At 44.0% G+C, this 21,780-nt stretch overlaps 1 protein-coding gene across 9 annotated transcripts in view; it reads left to right on the forward strand.

The window, feature by feature from the left end:
* Positions 1-21,780, forward strand: part of ATP8A2 (ATPase phospholipid transporting 8A2) — a 319,516-nt gene that overhangs the window by 73,670 nt on the left and 224,066 nt on the right. For all 9 annotated transcript variants that reach the window (XM_083736150.1, XM_083736149.1, XM_083736151.1 and 6 more), the window contains 14 exons: positions 430-499; positions 1,550-1,677; positions 2,330-2,441; positions 3,733-3,898; positions 8,489-8,616; positions 9,553-9,630; positions 10,823-10,911; positions 11,461-11,505; positions 12,701-12,776; positions 14,704-14,809; positions 15,968-16,050; positions 17,452-17,501; positions 19,762-19,831; positions 20,771-20,855. In XM_083736150.1, the coding sequence (XP_083592276.1) occupies positions 430-499; positions 1,550-1,677; positions 2,330-2,441; positions 3,733-3,898; positions 8,489-8,616; positions 9,553-9,630; positions 10,823-10,911; positions 11,461-11,505; positions 12,701-12,776; positions 14,704-14,809; positions 15,968-16,050; positions 17,452-17,501; positions 19,762-19,831; positions 20,771-20,855 (1,286 nt within the window). The remainder of the gene's footprint in view (positions 1-429; positions 500-1,549; positions 1,678-2,329; positions 2,442-3,732; positions 3,899-8,488; positions 8,617-9,552; positions 9,631-10,822; positions 10,912-11,460; positions 11,506-12,700; positions 12,777-14,703; positions 14,810-15,967; positions 16,051-17,451; positions 17,502-19,761; positions 19,832-20,770; positions 20,856-21,780) is intronic.

Consider the following 21,780-nt stretch of genomic DNA (forward strand, 5'->3'; position numbering starts at 1 on the left):
CTGGCCAATGTCCCTTAATGCTATTTGTGCTGGACATTTCTGCAAAGGATTGCTTTTGGTAACATCAGTTTTTCCCATGGTGCATAGGATTTATTTATTCATTTATTTAAATAGGCCTCAGTTCACCAGAGTCTGCATGTTCTGAAGGTGCCGTGTTTCATGATTTTGTATAAAGCCTGCATTGCATTAATTTTTTGCACTGTTTGCATACTAAAAAATAAATGAAATCCTTATGATAGAGTTTCTTTTTTAAAAACAAAACACCACAAATTCAGTTAACAGTTTTGGGGAGAAATCACTGCTTGAATCATTGTGTGTTGAGCCAGTGAGTGTACTTTTATTCTTTCTTACTTATTTTGCAGGCACCTTTTGAGGTTGCTTCTTAAGCATGGTGTGTATGATATATAACATGTTGCTGTACTTTTGCAGTGAACCTCAGGCGATGTGCTATATTGAAACATCTAATCTCGATGGCGAGACTAACCTTAAAATACGGCAGGTAAAAAAACCAACACAAATCTTTTTATTTTTTTGAAAAGTCGAGGAAATGACAACTAGGAATAGCAGAAATATTAGTTGGAATAAGAGGCTTTCTACTGCATGTCTGAATATTGGTTGTTCATTATAGCAGCCATGTAAATATGTACCCATTGCTCAACTTAGCATAACCACAGCACCTATGAGAGGGGTATGGGAAGGCATTCTTGGGAGACTTCTTCTCCAGGGTTGTAGTCACAGGCTTAGGAACAGGTGAAGTTGCCTGATACCAGGTCAGATGTGATCTGTCTTGTCCAGTATTGTCTACATCAGGACTGGGGGAATCTTTGGCCCTCCAGATGCCATTCCACTACAGCACTCATCATCCTTGACCATGGACCATTGACCATGCTTTTTGAGGCTGATGGGAGATGGAGACAGACAATGGCTGGAGGGCCACAGGTCCTTTGTCTGGTCCAAAGTGATCAGCAGTGGCTTTCCAGGCAGAGCTGTCGTCATCTGCTACCTCATCCTTTTAGCTGGAGAGAAACGGCAGGACCTTCTGCATGTTTTAATACTGTGTTATGACTCCTCCAAAACTATGGCCTAGAATGTGCCTCTCCTTTGGTAGTGGAGAAAATGTCATCCCCAGCAACTTTCAAGGGGGTTGTCAAAAATCAATTGGGGCAGGGAATCATTATTTAAGATGAGGCAGCAGACAGTTTAGTTCTTTTTTATTATTTAAATGAGAAAGATGTCTGAGCTGCATCCCAGCAGCATCCGCATTTGACACAGCTTGGCACAATGGGAACAATACTTCTAGTAGAACCAGGAGAGTCTTAATGCAGTGTAAGGCAGGCAGCTTTACATGATAGACCCTGAACCCGGGGTAGCTAACGTGCTGCCCCCAGGTGTTGCTTGATTCCCATCAACGTGGCCAACAATCGGGGCTTGTGGGAGTGTTGAAGTCCCAACAGTTTCTGGAGGGGCACAATGTGATGTAGTCCTGTGCTAATTCATGAGAAAAGAAGAGTTTAGTTGGTGACTGTGCCTGTGGACTGGTCCCTTGCAGGGTTTGACCCAGACTGCTTGCCTCCAGTCAAAAGAAGAAGTGATGAAAACGTCTGGGAAGATAGAGTGCGAAGGGCCCAACCGTCACTTGTACGACTTCACTGGAAACCTGCGTTTAGATGGCCAAAGGTATTCCTTGGATAGAAGAATAACTATTGTCATGTTTAATGCACATCCCCCCCACACCCCATGTGCCCTAAGCTTTACTCCAGGATACTGGGCCTCTCTCACAAAGGTCTTCTCTCCCCCGTGCATGGCTATGCACACTTGAAGGGAGTTGGAAAGAGGGGTTGGCTCTGTATGCATGAGGGAATAGGATCACAGGGGATTGTGGGTCTTTGCCCAGGTGTCCCTCTGGTAGGGATGGATGAACCTGTCCGTTTTGTTTTCTCTCGTTTTCTTGTTTTTCCAATATGAAATTCGGTTCTCCATATTTCCACATTGATTTGATTTTTTTAAAATGTCCTCATGAAAATCCACCAGCATTTTAATGCAGGTTTCTATTATTATACACATATTTGCATGAAAATTAGCCTAATATGTTCTTCTATTGTAAAAAAAACAATCCCCTAAGGAAACAGATTTTTTGCATCTTTTTGCATACTTTACCTAGTACACACATCTTTGTACACATTACTTGGTTGGGGAACTGCAATGCAAAATTCCTCCTGCACCTTTCTTATTTTATTTTAAATTTTAAGAACATCTTTGTGGTGCATCTTGTTTTTTGGACCATGTTATTGTTCCTACCTCCAACCTTTTTCTCCTTCTTTATCCTCAGTCCAGTTCCGATTGGACCTGACCAGATCTTACTAAGAGGTGCACAGATAAGGAACACTCAGTGGGTTTTAGGAATTGTTGTCTACACAGGACATGATACGAAACTTATGCAGGTAAAGTTGGTTTTCCATTACCAAAGAGTAGATTTGCCAGTTTTTCACCTTTGCTTATTTCTTTTATATATATATATATATATAGAGTGTGTGTGTGTGTGTGTGTGTGTGTTTATACTGGATTGTTTTTTAAAAAGTGATTTACCAAAAAGATAAAACAGTGAATTTATCTACAAGAAGAATTAACAACATTAATTTAAGACTTTCAGAAAGTTAAAATAACAGTAAGCTTAAAAACAGATTTAAACTCCTATCAATTTTCTAAATATCTAGGTAGAGTTGTCTAAACAGAAGTGTTTTTAGCAGGAGCCAAAAAAGAATACAACGAAGGAACCTGCTTGACATCAGTAGGCAGGGAGTTCAAAAGTGCAAGTACTGCCACACTGAAGGATTGAATTCTTACAAAGTGGGAGACTTCTAGGGAGGATACACACCACTCCTCTAGCACAGTGGTTCCCAAACTTCCTGCCCCACGTAGACCACTTGAAAGTTGCTGAGGTTAATTATTTTTTTCTGTCTAGCTGTTTTAATGTGCTGTGCTAATTTTTAATTGCCTTTTCACCGCTTCTTTTATTTCTTATATATTGTGTTTTATTGCACTTGCAATTTGAATTCTGTGGAATGTTAATTGTAATACAATAAAATCCAATATAAGCAGTGAAAAGAGCAAGCAATACAAATACAATTAAAATACAGATGGATGTTTAACATGGACCACTTGCATGAAGCTTGCAAAGGTTTATTTCCTAACGGTAGCCTCACCTCACTTTCCCCAGGGGCGAGTTAAGACCTAACTGCCCAAAGGAAGGAAGAAGTGAGAATGTTTGTTGATTCTTCACACTGGGGCAGACTAAAATAATAGAACTGTAGTGTTGTAAGGGGACCCAAGGGTCATCTAGTCCAACCCCCTGCATTTCAGGAATTTCAGAATGGCCACCAAGGAAAGATGACCATTGCCATCCTGTTACGCTGCTGCTGAAAGAATTACACTTGCTGCTAGTCAGATACCAGGATAAGTTCAAGGTTCTGGTGTATAGCCTGGGACTAAAGAATAGTCTCATCCCTTCTGTACCCAACTGATCATTGCACTCTGCAGGAGAGGGACTTCTAGGTACAGTCTCCAGCATCTCCTTGTATTTCTGGGGAAAGTTCCTGCCTGAAATCCTGGCGAAGCAGTGCAAGCACTATGGGGTTAGATGGTACGGTATATAACGCAGCTTCAGAAGTTCCTCTGGCTCTCATATGATGAGCTCAGTGAATTGATTCCGCTTCTCTGGCTGTTCCTTTCCAGAATTCAACCAAAGCTCCCTTGAAGAGATCAAATGTGGAGAAAGTGACCAATATGCAGATTCTCATTTTGTTCTGCATCCTTCTCGTCATGGCTCTAGTGAGTTCTGTGGGTGCCTTACTATGGAACAGAACACATGGAGAAGTCATTTGGTACTTTGGCTCAAACAGTAAGCAAGATCAGCATCTGTGTTTGTCTCTGTATGTGTGATCCTCTTATTCCAGAATAAAAAACGCTGTTGCTTTAAGAGAACAAGTAAGACCACATCTGCACCACACATTTGAAGCACCGTGATGCCGATTTAAACAGCCATGGCTTCCCCCAAAGTATCATGGGAACTGTAGTTTATTTAGGGTGCTGAGTGTTGTTAGAAAACCCCTATTCCCCTCACAGAGCTACAGTCCCCAGAGTGGTTTAACAGTCAGTCCCTTTCCCCAGGAAACTCTGCGAGTTGTAGCTTTGAGAGGAATAGGGGTCTCTTAACAACGATTAGCACCCTTAACAAACTACATTTCCCAGGATTCTTTGGGGGGAGCCATGACGGTTTCAAGTGGCACCACAGTCTTTAAATGTATGGTTCGGATCTGGCCATGCACTGGTAAACTAAGGTACTCACCTTAACTTCCGTACAGTTTAACAATTAAATATGTTCTGTCTACGCACTCCCATATTGTTCTCACTTGCCCTCCCAGACTTTTCCCTTGGCCTTTCAGCCTGAAAGAAGCAGCTGTGCGTTGGTGCCAAGGAAAAACACCTGCCCTTATTGTCTCAGCTGCTTACAGAGATCATTTTGCAGTGTTATGTATACAAGGGTAGGGTTGTGTTTTGCTTCCTCCTGGTCCTGTTTACGTCCCTTTAGCAGGTTTAGTTGGAACCGATGTACAAAAGGCTGAGAAGACAATAGATGTTGCTGGACAGAAAAGGGGGAGGGAAAGGAAGGCATTTGTGTTTCAGGGCCAGTGATCCAGAAATTGCTTGGGGCCAGCATAGGGCACTGTTCCAGGTTTCAACAGGTGAAGATGGAGGAGAGAAGGAAGCGTCAGTGGTGGGGACAGGATTATTGTGAAATTCACTGGAGTAAAACTGAAATCATAAGAATGGTGTCTCTTTTAGCCTCGGATGCATTCCTGGTCACTTTGCAGAAGACCCCAGTGTCTTCGTAGTTTATGCATTCTCTTGTCTGCTATAGCTAAAGCCCACAGTTTTTTTATAGTATAAGGAGAGATTTAAATCTTTCAGATTTTTCAATTGTTTGGCTCTCTTGAAATCCTGGTTTGCAGCCATTTGGCACCCAGATCACAAGATCCTTAGAACTTAAAGCTTGTTCATTGCATGGGTTCAATAAAGAGAGTTGTGATGATGCCATGATGTCAGTATTACAGCTGCTCTTGAGGAAGCGTGGAACTTTCCCTAAAGGTGCACTTCTTTACTGGGATTTTGCCAATTCCCCTCCACTCCACTGCAGTGGCATTAAGGAGGCTTAAGTGCAAATGTGTGCACACCAGCGGTTTGTGGACCTTACTGATTGCGTTTCACAGTGAGCTGAAAAGTGGGTCGCAGATTCTTAAAATGCATTCTGGCTGCTATCTCATGCTGCAGATGCTTACCAAAACAAGACAACCCCCCCCCCACACACTATAGCAATAAATGCATGCCTTTTAAATACTATGAACAATGCCGTTACTGGTGGCGATTGTCATTCTGAGTTGCTTTTCTCAGCTGTCATCTGTTGTTTCTGATGCTTTGCCCTTTGGGTGGCCGTGCCGAGAGAAAGCTCTTTGATCTCCTTGGAGGAGGGCATCAGCTCTCACCAATGACATTTAGGGCATTCCTTGTTGGGCTGGCTTTGATGGCGTGGCTTCTTCGCGGAAGCCTCTTTCTGTCCTAATGGCGCCTGGCTGCTCACTCCACCCCTCTGCCCTTTAAAAATAGATCTGCGAGAATTAGAACAAGAGAAATGGTGGGAGGAGAAGGGTAAGCAGGATGGTACATTTCCTCTGCACAGGATCCTTAAGTGCAGGATGTGGCGTCTGATTGGCCACTGCGAGGACAGGATGGGCCATTGACATGATCCAGCAGGCGCAATTTGTGCTCTTATATTAGATGTGACTAGATATTAGATTAGATTAGGGACGCAGGTGGCACTGTAGGTTAAACCACAGTGCCTAGGACTTGCCAATCAGAAGGTTGGCGGTTCAAATCCCCACGACGGGGTGAGCTCCCGTTGCTCGGTCCCTGCTCCTGCCAACCTAGCAGTTTGAAAGCACATCAAAGTGCAAGTAGATAAATAGGTACCACTCCAGTGGGAAGGTAAACGGCGTTTCCGTGCGCTGCTCTGGTTTGCCAGAGGTGGCTTAGTCATGCTGGCCACATGACCTGGAAGCTGTACACCGGCTCCCTCGGCCAATAAAGCGAGATGAGTGCTGCAACCCCAGAGTCGGTCACGACTGGACCTAATGGTCAGGGGTCCCTTTACCTTTACCTTTATTAGATGTGTAGAAAAGGCAGTGATGAAGGGTGGAAGGATGAGTTCCCACCTCCATATTTGCCATGGGATGATAATGCAGAGGCAGCGTTTGCAGGGCAGAATTGGTGTGGGAAAGGTGTTTTTTGCTTTCTGGCTTATTTTCCCTACAACACCATGCTCCTTTGCTCCCCCCCAGCCCCTGGAAATAAGCCTTCTGAGTGAAAAAGAGGAGAATTGCTAAGGGAAGGGCCACAGCTCAGTGGTAGAACATCTGCTTTCCATGCAGGAGGTTCCAGGTTCAATCCCCAGCACCTCCAGGTATGACTGGGAGAGAATCCTGTCTGAAATCCTGGAGGTCTGCTGCCAGCCAGTTTAGACATTACTGAGCTAGATGGACCAGGGGTCTGACTCAGTATTAGGCAGTTTCCAATGTTCCTATGAAGGAAGAGTTAAGCCCTCCCTCCTTCCCATGCCAGTTTATCCATTGCACATCCTCATATTCTTCTGTGTTGCTGTTGACCAGGTAACACGTGTGTGGAAATAGAAGCATGCATTTACTTGGGTTACGGTACAGTTGCACCCTGTGAGTGCCTTGCGGTACAGGTTGTCAATGTGTAGCTGCTGCTCTCTTCTGAGATGCATTTGTGGAAAGCGGGGCTGTGTTTTGGGACGGGTTTGCACAGTGCTTTAAAAGGTGTCTGCCTCCTTGTATTTTGTCAACATGTGCAAGGATGAATCTGAGGCAGCTCTGAGCCAGAGGCATTTTTCCTTTCTTAGCCGTCATCATGAGTTAGCTGGCTGTTTTGTGCAGTTGTTGTGAAGTTTGTCATGGCTGTAAAGAACAATTATTTGGCAGCAGAGGGAGGTTTGTTATCTCAGGATCTGAGGTTACAGCATGTAAAAAAAACCCAAAACCTTCAGAGGGCATTGTTAGCTCATATTATTAACTCCAGGACAATGCAAGCAGCCTCTGTCATGTTCTTTTTATATTATCAGAGCTGGAGGTGGGGGAAGAGACCTTTTTCAAGAGTTGATGGTAAAACAAGCCTCTTAAAATGAACACCTGGTCCATGCATACAATGTAAGAAAAGGCCACTTCACTCAAGTTATCCTAACCTTTGCTTCCCTCCAGTGATTTACAGAAGCTGAATTTCTTACAATCTAAAGTTCAGAGGTGGTTGCATTTAGGAATTCTCTTTGACTGTCTTAAGAACCTTTGGCTCTATTGGGAACTGCAAATCAGAACATAAATTCCATTTAACAGGAGTGTTTATATCAGCCTTCTGGACCTTTTCTCCAACTTTTTTCTCGTCTAGAAATCTCATGTTGATATGTGCTTCTATTTCACTATATGTGGATTATAGCAATGGTGGCTTCAAAGCACTTTGATACTCAGAAACCCAGTATTCTGAAATTATGAGATCTGATGCAAAAGCCTAGTTTGAGTCACACTTTGCTGTGACAGGATTCTGAATCAACACTACTACTGGGGTACTACGGATTGTCTTAAAGCAAGGGTTTCCCAATGCACCCACAGAAGGTTTCTGTGGCACCCACAGGGTTCCCACTCTCCACTGAAATAAAGAAACACTGTCTCATAGCCAATGGAATAGGTTGTGGTGTGTACTTGACTGCAGTGTTTGTGTTTGGAACCCAAGACTGTTTCTCCAGTTTGGAAATGCTCCCACAGGCTCCAAAAGTTCTACCCCTGCCTTAAAGCAAAACTTGATTATTTATTTTCATTTATTGAAAAATGCACACCTCACTTTTTGAGGAACTTACTATGACTTTAACTTTGTTGGAGTAAGTTACCAATGGTGAGTTAGTTTCAGAGACACTTCCCTCCCTGAGGCTAAGATTGGTCAGCAATAATTGGAGGCTGGAAGTGTTGTGTCTCGCTCTCATGGAAAGATTACCGCATGATATGTGGAAAGCGAGGGGCCAAACTACATCTAATCAGTTTGACACAGTGTGGTTTCCATTCCTAAATTTTGCAAATAACATCTCTTGAGAGTTCACAACCTCCAGCAACTCACATTGGGTTTTGGAGGGGCTTTGCCGTTGATTTTAATGCTTATCACTTCTTTCCAGCCAAATACTGCAACAATGGCACATGAGAAATTGGTAGCAGTTTGTTTTGTTATTGTACTGCAATTTGCACAATAAAGGTGCTAACACACACACACACACAACCCCACACATGAACCAATGCCTTCCTCCCTAGTGACACTCTCTCTCTCTCTCTCTCTCTCTCTCTCTCTCTCTCTCTCTGCTCTCCATGTTGGCTTGCAGAAACAATCCCAGGCAATTTTGGATACAACCTGCTCACCTTCATAATCTTGTACAACAACCTCATTCCCATCAGTCTGTTGGTGACTCTGGAAGTCGTGAAGTTTACTCAGGCTCTTTTTATAAACTGGGTAAGTACTTGGAATGTAAAAGCAGGGAAGCAAATCAAGCAAATGCTAAATAAATAAGAGGGACATTTATTTAAGCAAAGCTGTGCATGAATCTTCATCTCTTTTCTAGCCACAGCTAGAACCTGGTTGGTAGCTGGCTGCATGGAAGACTTTCAAAACTTTCACTATGCAAAAGCAAACATCACTTTTTCAATTGCCAGAAAAACTTTCCATATGCAAAAGAAAAACAAATTTATTAAACTCAGGGACCCCACTGTCTCTCCTGCTGCTCACAATTTATCAGAGGAGATTTTAATATGCAGAAATCACCCATTGTTGACATCTTCCTTGACTGTATTTTGTATGTAACCCATATTTTGCATGGTGGTTCCTTAGACCAATGAACAGATTTTGTATGTATTTTTTGATTCAATTAGACAGTGGCGTAGCGTGGGGGGTGCAGGGGGGGCGGCCGCACTGGGTGCAACATCTGGGGGTTAGGGAAATCCACGGGTTAGGGGGCGCAAATCCATGGGTTAGGGGGCGCAAATTACTTGCCTTGCCCCGGGTGCTGACAACCCACGCTACGCCACTGCAATTAGATTCTATTTCGAATCAAGAAGGTAGACTGAACCTTTAAAAACTGGACAGCTTTTAACCACAGATTTCAAAACTGCACTGGATTTTTGGATTCTTAGCATTCCTGAGTAATGGTGGGTATGAGACTGTTAGTAAAATAGAGCAGAACAGCAATGAAACCTCAGCATAAAACATTGGCGAAGCAGATAAAAATAGAATATACTTCATGAAGAACACTTTAGATTCAAATGTTGATTGAGGCTGCAATCCTCTACCCACTCAGTTGGAAGTAGGCCCCTTTGAACTCACTGGAACTTATTTCTGTGTAGGCATCTACAGGCTTGCATTTTAAGCATCCTTGCTTCTCCTTGCTTTCAGGACATAGATATGTATTATCATGAAACAGATACACCTGCAATGGCCAGGACGTCAAACCTTAATGAGGAACTCGGCCAGGTAAGAATGATAGAATGTGGTATGATGGCAGAGAACGATGTGAAAAACCAGCTATTAGACTTGTGCAGTACTTTTCATTCCATGTTTGCAATCTATGAACAAGGCTTGAGAATTCACAATGATAAACTGCTAGATCCCTTCCTCAGAGAATGTAGGCAAGCCTTCTAAAAAGCATTGTGAATTACAGTGAACACTCTCTTGCCGGGGACTGTGTTTGTGTCATATCCATTGTAGCACCTAGTAAATCCTTAGTGGCACGAATGACCCTTTCTGTGCCCTTTTGAACAACTCGATAACTTATTATTTCCTGCAGTGGTGATTCTTTTAAGCAGGTGACAGAAGTAATACATTTGCATTATTATTCCTTTTTTATACTGCCATTTTTCCAAATGATGTAGAATATAAACCCTTATTTTAGGGTTACCAGACGTCCCCGTTTCCCGGGGACAGTCCCCAGAAGTCCCTGGACAAATTCCATCCCCATAATGTCCCAGGATTTCATCTAATGTCCCCAGGAAATGCAGCAGCGGCACTCTCAGCAGCCCAGAGCAGTTGGCTCTGGCTGGCTTCAGGAGCTGCTCGGAGGTCCCCATATGATGGTGGTGCAGGGGCTCTAAGATGCAGCTTCCGGGCTGCCTCCACCTTCCCTGACCCCAGCAACTAAGCTGTGAAGGGAGGCTTCATGCTGCCTATCAGAGCAACTTCCCAACTCCTACTTGTGTGCAAGCAGGAGCAGCACGGGGATCTCTCAGCTGTGAAGGGAGACTTCACGCTGTATCAGAGCTTGTCTGCAAGCAGGAGGGGGCAGGGATCTCTCAGATAGGCAACGGGAAGCCTCCCTTCCCAGCTGAGGGATCCCCGCCCCCTCCTGCTTACACGCAAGTAGGAGTTGCGATGGGGCTGCTCTGAAAGGCAGTGAGAAACCTCCCTTCCCTCTGCCACCGTCATCGCTGCAGCATCAACGTCCTGAACGTGTTGTTTGTATGTATGTATGTATGTATGTATGTATGTATGTATTTAAAGTGTCCCCGGATTCATTGAAAAAAATCTAGTAACCTTACTTTATTTCTGTTTGACCATGTGAAGAAAGGTGGAGCATGTCTTTTCTGATGGCCCACCTTCGTGTATAATTTGCACTTCCCTTTTCATTGTACAGATATCATAACTTCAATGCCTACCATTTGACTTCTAGGTAAAATACCTGTTTTCTGATAAAACGGGCACCTTAACATGCAATATTATGAACTTTAAGAAATGCAGCATTGCGGGAGTAACATATGGGTATGTACCATTTTATATAGATACATTGCAATAGCTTAATGAATAAGTTTTGTTGAAGCCGCAAATTCTTAGTTCTGTATGGAAAACTGTTATACTTAATAGGCAGAGAGAAGGGGGGGGGAAGTAGGGGACGTGGGTGGCACTGTGGTCTAAACCACCGAGCCTCTTGGGCTTGCAGATCGTAAGGTCAGCAGTTCGAATCCTCACGATGAGGTGAGCTCCCGTTGCTCTGTCCCAGCTCCTGCCAGCCTAGCAGTTCGAAAGCATACCAGTGCAAGTAGAGAAATAGGTACCGCTGCAGCAGGAAGGTAAACGATGTTTCCATGCGCTCTGGTTTCCGTCACAGTGTCCTGTTGCTCCAGAAGTGTTTTGGACTTAACCATCCAGGGGTCCTTTACCTTTTGGTTCTTTGGATGGATGTGTTTTAGCTTGAGATTTTCAGACCTTGGTCCACTTGCCCTGATCTAGGTATGCACTATGATCCATCTTTTTCTTATGATCAGATCAGACTTTCCCACCAATTTTGCATATTCCTTTCTTTCTTTTTAGTCACTTTCCGGAATTAGCAAGAGAATGTTCATCAGAAGACTTCAGGTAAAGCAGATATTGACTGACATTATTTTGAGGGGCATGTGTCTCTTTTAGCTTTGTGGAATGGTTCAAGTGGGCAAACATTGAGCACGTTTTGCAGAGATTTGCCACTGGGTGGCTAATGGAGGTTAATTAAGTAATTAATTAATTGCAGATTTATAAACTGCTTCACAACCAAAGGTTACTGAAGCACTGTGCAATAAAATAAAAAAGTAAAAGGTGAGAAACTCCATAAACGTTTTTTTACCATAAAAAGCAATATAACCATTTCTACAATTGGAAGATTAATATTCCATAAAATGATTCAGGGAAAGCTTCAATAGCCGCCTAAATGTCAAAACACTGGATGCTAATTTAATATCATCTGGTGATTTAATTCCAGAACGCTGGAGCTGCAACACTAAAAGCCTGGTCTCCAGGGCATGAGGTCCCCCACTTGGGAAACAGAGTTTCTGGACAGGGATATATAACAGGCAGGCTATCCCCTCAAGCAACCTGGCTCCAGACTATTTAGTGCTTTAAATGCCAAAAGCCAAACCTTGAACTGTTTCTGATACCATATTGGCAACCAGTGCAGTTCCCTTGGATGTTATGTGATGTAAACAACCTAGCTGCAGGTTCTGGGTTAAGTCCAAGGGAAGCCACACACAACCCCAGTGTGATTCAGTAATCCAGGTTGAAAGGCAAAGGTGAGAATGGTTTTGGAGGGGAGGCAGTAATAAGAAGGGCAACTGGGGAAATGGGTGAACTGCATTCTATTTGCAGAGGAGATAGAGCTGAAAGTGGATCTCCAGGTGGGTTAGTGTTGCTTTCCGGGAGGGAGAGGGTGAAGGGTGAGGCGGTGGGGAAGTTAGACCCAGGCAGAAGCACCAGTGGAACCAATCCAGCATTGCCCCTTTCCTTCCTGGTAAGGAACAGCAAACCACCTTCCAGGAAGCTAATGTGCTGGCTCTGTCCCACCCAGTGAGACGCTTCTGGATTAAGGAAATACAATGCTGCAGAGAATGTATAGCCTGCATGTTTGGGGAGAAAATGTCCTCTTGTCTCCTAAGGAGTTGCTGTCCTGATGGAAGGCAGATAAAAATAGTTCCATTGATGCCCGAGTTTGGTAATTGATGATGATGTGAGTCCTGTGTGTTATTAATGGAAGCATATGTTTCAAGGAGGTAATATTTCATTCCTTTTATTTGACTTCTAGTCAACTTCCTCCTTCCACCAGCGAATCTTGCGAATTTGATGACCCGAGGCTGATGCAAAATATTGAGAGCGATCACGTAAGCCCAGTTCTATAGTGTTGTTCCACTGATAGTTCTGTCGTGCTCGTGTCCTTTTTCTTTGGGTGGAAGAGTCGCTTAAGAAGCTCTGCTGCTCTGTAGGTACCACTCGGGAGTGCAGGGTGGGTGGGTGTGTCTTAGCTGCTGGTGTGAGAATCCAAAATTGGCAGAGTCATCCATCCCTGATTCAAAGGGCTCTCAAGAATTGGTTGTGACTCAGAAAGGGGCGTCAGCAGCAGTCACCTGCTGTTGCAAATTTTACACACCTGCTGAAAACTCTTCCATTCCATCGGGCTTATGCAAGCAATTAAGAATACATCTTTGCAAAATACTTTGATTTCCAATTTTAAAATGTCATATGTTTTTATTCTATGGTTTTCTGTATGATTGTTGTAAACCACTTTGATATTTTTTTTATGAATAGCAATATATAAATATTTTTATAAACAAAGAGGAAAACACACTCACACATGCTTTCATTTTCAAAAAAACAAAAAACTCTGCATTATAGTTTGGGGTTAAGGCTCATGTTTAGACTTCCTTTCTGAGCCCTGAGAATATATTTATTCTTGATACTGATACTGACCAGCAAATAAATATTGCAGTATTTCAATATTATCTTTGCAATTCAGTTTGTTGTTGTTTTTAAAAAATGTCTGATAGATGCACACAAAAGTCCCCCTTTCCCAGCTTGAATTGGCAAGTGGGAAATATTGTTATCCACTCACCACCCATACGCAGCAGGGCATTTGCTGCAGTAATCGGTTTGACATTTTGGTTTGGCAGCAGGAAGAGGAATAAATCCAGCACCGCTGCTGACACTACATGTCAAAGGAGAGACAAGGGCTCTGTGGAAGGTCTGACGTGATAAGAAGGCCCTCATTGTTGCTTTAGAACTGGGTGGGTGGAACCTATTGTAAGCTGTGAACATGGAAGGACAAAAGCAGACTGAATAATTGATTTCAATACAAGGAAATCATAGGATGCCCCTCTTAAGGCCGGCTGCACCGGGGAAGTTAAGATAGCTTGCTGTCTGCCAATAAAGCTTGAGTTGCAGGCATGTAGGTGATGTATTTGCTGTGTGAGCAATAAAGGCCTGCAATAACTCACCCAGAAACAAGAGGGGACTATTGGTCTGATCTGGGAAGGCTGTTCTTTCTACCTTAGTGCAGCCTTCCCCAGCTGATGCTCTCCAGACTACCTGGCTGGGGCTGATGGGAGTTGGTTCAAAGCACCTGGAGGGCTTCAGGTTGGGAAAGCCTGCCTTTTGTGGTTGAGCCCCAATAATCTGACTAGTATTTGATGGGGCTAACATAAGAAGAACCCTCTTGGATCAGACCAAAGGCCTAGCCTTTGTTTTAATTGTCTTGTATTTGATGAGGTTAACGCAAGGAGAGCTCTGCTGGATCAGACTGATGGTCTATCTAATAATCTAACTCGGTGTTTCTCAAACTTGGGTCTCCAGCTGTTGTTGGACTACAACTCCCATCATCCTTGACCACTGGCCCTCCTAGTTAGGGTTGATGGGAGTTGTAGTCCAACAACAGCCGGGGACCCAAGTTTACACTGATCTAACCAGTGCAATTATTCCGTATTTGACAGACTAATGTAAGGATCAGACCAAGGGCCCAGTGTCCTGTTTCCCACAGCGGACAACCAGAGGCCTCTGGAAAGGCCCTCTTCTGCTTTTGTGGCCAAGCAATTGGTATCCTGAGGGACTGGGCCTCTGATCCTGTAGGTGGTGAAACAGTTATCGCAGCTATTAACCATCGAAGGAGATAATGGGCAAGAAACCACAAAGTAACCGAGGAGAGCTCCATTGACCACCCAAGTACTTGTCTTCCTCTTCTAATAAATACAGCAAGAGACTTAGAAACTCGCTCAGGATTCCTTGTGGCATGACTCTTGTGTGGACCTTCCCTTTCAGCCCACAGCTACTCACATCCGGGAATTCCTCACTCTCCTGGCTGTGTGTCACACCGTTGTCCCAGAAAGAGACGGAAACACAATCATCTACCAGGCCTCTTCTCCAGGTTGGTCATTGGCTTCTTTTCTTAAGGGGATGGAGAGCAAGGAGAACAGCAGAGGAAGGGAATGAGGTGGTTTCCTCAATGAGGGCCCAAGATGGCAAGCCCATGTTTGTCAGAGGCTGTATACATCTTATGGGGGTTTTTTATATTGTCTAGGATAGAGGTAAGGAACCTCAGGCCTGAGGCCTAAATATGGCCCTTGGAACTCTCCCCAGGCCATGCTTTGTCCTTGAACTTTCATAACGCCTCTTATTTATTTATTACATTTATATCCCACCTTTCACCCCAAGGAGCTCACGCTTCCCTCTCACCCATTTTATCCTCCCCACAACCCTGTGAGGTAGGTTAGGCTGAGAGTGAGTGGCTGGCTCAGGGTTACCCAGTGGGCTTCATGGCTGAGTGGGAATTTGAACCCTGGCACCTCAGGACGCGGGTAGCGCTGTGGGTTAAACCACAGAGCCTAGGACTTGCCGATCAGAAGGTCGGCGGTTCCAATCCCCGCGACGGGGTGAGCTCCCGTTTCTCGGTCCCTGCTCCTGCCAACCTAGCAGTTCGAAAGCATGTCAAAGTGCAAGTAGATAGGTACCGCTCCGGCGGGAAGGTAAACAGCGTTTCTGTGCACTGCTCTGGTTCGCCAGAAGCGGCTTAGTCATGCTGGCCACATGACCCGGAAGCTGTACGCCAGCTTCCTCGGCCAATAAAGCGAGATGAGCACCGCAACCCCAGAGTCGGTCATGACTGGACCTTATGGTCAGGGGTCCCTTTACCTTTACCTTTTACCTCAGGTCCTAGTCCTACATCCATAACCACAACACCTGTCAGCTAGCCATGGCACGGCTTAGTGTTACGTCCGAATGCAACCTCTTTCCCTCTCTAGTTTTATTATTACTATTACTATTTTGGTAAGCCACTTCAGGGTTGTTTTTACTGAGGGGGGGTTACATACAAAAAATGGGGTACGGTTTTTTTTTAAAAAATAGACAAATGCTGAGAATGGGCAAGTGAGACATAAGTCTTCCAGTAGGACCCTGTGGTATATAATTTCATAAATGCTCTTCAGCACTATTAGCCTCAGTGATATTCCATTTACTTTATGTTAATAAAGCCATTTGCTACATTTGTAATGAATTTCCCATAAAGGCAGGTTGTTTCTGTTGACAGATGAAGGAGCCTTAGTCAAAGGAGCAAAAAAGCTTGGCTACGTCTTCACCGGACGGACTCCGGATTCTGTTATCATTGACGCGGTAAGAGCATTTATAAAAGGATAGCGCTAAGCAACTCTGAGAACTCTATGGCGGCCCATAAATAACATAAATAAATTAAATAGTGCCGGTCAGGGGATCTGTAGGAAGGCCATTGGTTAGCTGGCCAAAGCACCTGCTTATTAAACTGTGTTTGATTCCCAGTGGTGCCTTGGGAGCCAGACCTTTGGGGGGAAAGGGCTGTAGCTCAGTAGGAAGAGCACATGCTTTCCATGCAAACGGTGCTACTTTCAGTCCCCAGGTAGGGTTAGGAAAAGGCTCCTATCTGTAATCTTGGTCTGCAGTCTGTAATCTTGCCAGGCAGTGTAGACCAGTATTCTTCAGTCTTGGGTCCCCAGATGTCAGGGGACTGGCTAGATACTGGGGAGTGGGCACTGGGAGAAAAGGGAAGGGATTGGCGATCCGGGGAAACCTGTGACAGCCAGGGGATGAGACTCAGAGGCAGGAGAAGTTGTAGGAGTGGCAAGTGAACAACAGGTGCAGGAGGAAGGAGAGACAGGTCAGGCTGGTGCAGAATTAAGGGCTTCCATTCCTCCTCCTCCTCTACCTCCACTGTCTCCCAGGACCAGAAGAGTATGGAAGTGGGAGGAGCTGAAGCAGGTGACAAGCAGGCACAGTCTTTGCCGGCTTACACACAGCTTGGGTGGGGGAGATACATAAACTGAGGTCTGGAGCAGGGCCTCTCTGTTGCTGCAACTGCCTCATTGGGTGCACAACTAGGGGCAGCTGAGAGACACGGCTTTCCCTAACTTGTCAGTCTTGTTTTGACAATGAAGAGTGGATTCCTGGACATTCCTGGGTTGACACCAGATGTGGGTGGACTACAACAACCATCATGCACAGCTATCTTAGCCCAGTGGTCAAGGCTGATGGGAGTTGTAGTCCACCCAACATCTGGGAAACCCAAGGTTGAAGAACGCTGGCATAGAGAGTATGAATTAGGGTGGATCAGTAGGCTTTCTTGGTATAAGCCAGAGTACCCACGTTTATGGTAGGTGCTTTCTTGAGCACTGTGTACGAAAGCTTGGCTTGTGACTTAGAATGCCATAACATAAATTGTGCATCGGAGGTTAAAGTCACTGGAGGTGTCTTATCAAGCAGGACAGCCCATCACTGTGGAATGAGAGCCCTCTGCACACTTTACCAAAAAATCTTATGAAGGTGTGTTCTCCACAGATGCTCCACAGATGCACTTGGAGAACACATGCTGAATGAAATAATATTCTGTGCACCATGCTCTTGGAGGCACACATAAGCACACCATTTTGCCCAGCAGAGGGAGCTATCATCACATGTTTTAACGTGGGCATTCGAAAGAAGCAAGGCTTCTTGGCATGTTCGCGTTGCTTAACGTGGTTCAATTTTTGTTTCATGTGTTTGCAGCTAGGAAAGGAAGAGACGTATGAGATCCTCAATGTATTGGAATTTTCAAGGTAATTAGATTTTATAACTATTTCAGTACCTAAGAAAATGTGATAAATGGAGTGGAGAAAACTCAATTTTTAAAGAAAAACCCTTAAAACAACCTTCCCCAACATCATTCGCTCCAGCAGTTTGGAACAGTTTACAGTCTAATACATTGTGTGAGGGGTGTGTGTGTGTGTGTGTGTGTGTGTGTGTGTGAGAGAGAGAGAGAGAGAGAGAGAGAGAGAGAGAGATATTACTGCTGCTGCTTCAAATGGCAGTTTAGCAGCTGTGAGAAGGCTAGCCAAGTTCCTGGGACAGAATACACCAGGGAATTACACTACATCATGATGTCGTAATGCTGCTATGTGATCCCTAACTGGCTGGATAACGTGCTCAACAATCCTCTCTTAATGGATTGTGCCAAAGTAGCTCCTGAGAAGGATAGGAAGCAAAGCAAAACCATGCAAAATTTAAAAGAATTTGTGCAGTCTATTGGGAAATGTTTTAGGACCCCATTGAAATGTTTAGTTCATTAAAAAAAACACGTCTTGGTCCTAAAAATGAGTACATGTAATTATAAACGTATGATTTCGTTTTGTGCAATTGGTTGAATTATACTTCTCTATACTTGGCTTGATAATAATAAATTTTATTGCAATTTCATTGCATACACAGGTGTCCCTGGTGTCAGTTCCTATGCACTTTTGTTTGATTATCTTCATCTTTTTTTAAAAAAAACCAGCCCTATATAATTTAAATTATTGGTTACACTGTAGTACCTTCCTGGTACACCATTTGTCTCCCAGTGAAAATAATTGAATTCAATCCTTGGAAAATTTCCCCCTTTTCCAACTCTCCTGTATGTTTACTGTGTGTTTGTCCTAAGGGGGGAAAAATAAGACCTTTTTTTTTTTAAAAGAAGTTTGATGCAGCTTTCGGTCGCGCCCCCCCCCCCCCCCCGGCCGGCAAAACAAGCAGTCCCCTGTAAGAGGACATCAATGGCAGAATGTATTCTTGATAGAGTCCTCTGCTTTTAATCTAATTCAAAAAGAGAGAAGAAAGAAGTTCATTAATTTCAAAATAATGACATGCCGTTCATTTATATAGAAAATGAGATTAGGAAGGGCTGTTTCAGTCTCCATGATTGCTGATCTGTATTTCTCAAAGGATCTGGCCCACATTTGACTTCTCCAAACCATTAGACTAATGACAGATCCGCAGTATGTATTCAACACATATTTAAAGCACATGGCGTCTCCCAAAGAATCTTGGAAACTGTAGTTTTCACCCTCATATACCTGAAATTCCCAGTACCCTTAGCAAATGACAATTCCCAGGATTCTTTGGAGGAATTCGCACACTTTTAAATGTGTAATGGGTGGGCTTTAAATGTATGGTAGAATAATAGAATGGGCTACTTCCGGGTTTCGCCGCTCACGCATGCGCAGAAGCACCAAATTGCACCGTGCGCCTGCGCAGACGCAGCACTTTGAGTTGCGGGCTTTTCATGTTACGGACGGGCCTCCGGAACGGATCCCATCCATAACGCGAGGAACCACTGTATTCATAAATCCATTTTCATATTAATTCTAAAGTAATTTGGTTGTTCATAAACCATGTCCTATAGGAAATGGTTTATTGGGCTTGATTACGATACATTTCCAGACCTGAGCCTCTAAATTTCCCCCGTTACTCATATTTGTATATCTTTAGACAACCCTAAACCATTTGCTCTTCCTCTTTGGGTCAAAAAGATTGGTATTGTAGGTGTTTCCTCAAACCACTGGGCTCTTACACTCAACCCTCACTTGAAACCATCTCTCACTTCCCTACTTATAAGTTTGGCCAGCCAAAATTCTTTTCATTCATAAAGGGCCAGGTGTCTCTTACATTTCAGAGCTTCCTGGAGATTGTGACATGCCCAAGATTTCACGTATTGTTTCCTTCAGCCAGTTCTTGATGGGGTTGCACTTCCCCCTGAAGAATCAGGTGTTCAGCTTGGGGGTATTCGTTGGCTATCCTTGTCCCTGGATGTGCAAGTGGCCTCTGTGACATGGAGTGCCTTCAACCAGCTTTGGCTGGTGGCCCAGCAGCAGCCATATCTGGATCGGGATAACCTGATTTCAAAATAGGCAGCTGTCTCGAACCTGCAACCTTGGCGTTATCAGCACCACACTAACCAACTGAGCTGCCCATGGGGCTGTGCCTGAAGACCATTTGGCAAGCACTTTGCTAGATGTTGATAACACATGAACTGCAACAAATGCTGCTTCTTTTTCTTCCCAGTGACAGAAAACGAATGTCTGTAATTGTTAGGACTCCGGAAGGGCGTCTGCGTTTGTACTGCAAAGGAGCCGTAAGTGTCAAAGGAAATTGTCACTATGCTTTCCGTTGTAGCTCTGATACTTTGTGTTTCATAAATAATGCTAATAATAAGCAACACTGCCATTGTCATCAGAGGTTGTATGCCCTTCAAGACTTAAATTCCCCCTTTGTTACATTAAAAAAGGTAAAGGGACCCCTGACCATTAGGTCCAGTCGTGACCGAATCTGGGGTTTGCACGCTCATCTCGCTCTATAGGCCAAGAGAGCCAGCGTTTGTCCGCAGACAGCTTCCGGGTCATGTGGCCAGCATGACTAAGCCGCTTCTGGCGAACCAGAGCAGCGCACAGAATCGCCGTTTACCTTCCCGCCAGAGTGGTACCTATTTATCTACTGGCACTTTGACGTGCTTTCGAACTGCTAGGTTGGCAGGAGCTTTGTTACATTTTCCATCAGTAAATTGATCTGTTTTCTGGATCAGGATTGTGTGGACAGGATCAAGCCAAGGTTGGCTGTTTAATCCAGCCTTCCCAACCTTGGTGCCGTCTAGATGTTTTAGACTACAACTCCCATCAGCCTCAGCTAGCAAACGGTATTCTGGCAGGGCCTTAGGGGAGTTGTAGTCCAAAACATCTGGAAAGCACCAGGTTGCGGGAATAGTGGTTTGAACAATATCATTCATCTCTTTGAGGGAAGCAGGGCTCTCATTTCAATCACATCATATCTTCTTTCCAACAATTTACTTTATAGAGTTTGTTTGTTTGTTTGTTTTCTAGGTATGTCCACAGCTGCTTATTTTGTGGGTCAATGCTGCTACCTTCCTTTTAATTATAAAGTGTCCCACTTGTTCCTTAACCTGAACCACCACAAGCACCCTGGAAAGAAAGGATATAAAGGATATAAAGGTCTTAAATAGGCATTATAAAATGCATTTATGGACACATGCTTTATCTATGTTCTTTCTTGTTGGTAGGATAACGTCATTTTCGAGAGACTCTCCAAAAATTCCCTGTATTTGGAGCAAACACTGTGTCATCTTGACTATTTTGCCACAGAAGGTAGGCATTTGTTTTTAGCAGGCTGGAAAAGTGAGAAATTGGGAGAAACCAAAATGGATAGATTCCTTAGCAAGAACTGTCATCCCTTAGTTTGATGGAAGGAAAGAATGTGGTGGACAAGGGTTGGTTTTTTTAATGAGGAAGAGGGGTTTGGGCTTGGTTCTTCTGTTAAGGATTCAGGTTTGAGCATCAAAATAGTGCCATATATAGTTTCACATGCCATACGTATCGAACATGGGCAGAATTGAGAGAGGAAATACAAGTTGAAGATTGTTCCTGCACCTGCTGAATGTGGTCTGATAGACACATTCTGTCCCATGATATAGACAGCCAGAGGGATCTCCTCTGCTTTTGCTGATTGCAGAATGGTGTGACCAGACATAGACTGTGGGACCAAGGAAGTGTGTGCATGCATTAAAGGCAGTTCTGCCACCCGTAACATTTTCAGCCACCTTTAAAAGAACAGCACCACTATAATCTGTCTCCAGCCAAAGGAGATGCTGAATTGGGGAATCTACAGAGTCCCAGGCATACAACTCAAGCCAGAGGCAAAACATTCCTTGGGTGAAAATGGAGTGTATCAAGACTGCAATCTTGTTTAAAGAGGTGTGAAACAAAAGATCAATTGGAATGGAGCAGCACCACAGAAGCAACATTAACTGTGTATGGTTCTCAACTGCTGTTAATACCTTTGTTTAGCAAGTTGGGAGAGTGTTTCTGAAATGAATCATGGGTGGGTAGGGAACAGAACAAAGAAGTTTGAAGGAGAGGCGACGTGTGGTACCTCTATTGTAAATGTTTAGGAAAACGGAAAATGAACTTGGATCCTACTGCTCGCACTTCTGTTGTGTTCCCTTAAGATGCAGTAGCTGCCCCTACAAGTTTGCTATATGAAATCAAATATACCTGTCTCTGATTTCATTGC

Source organism: Podarcis gaigeae (assembly GCF_964106915.1).
Source record: "Podarcis gaigeae genome assembly, chromosome: 4".
Taxonomy (NCBI): Eukaryota; Metazoa; Chordata; class Lepidosauria; order Squamata; family Lacertidae; genus Podarcis; species Podarcis gaigeae.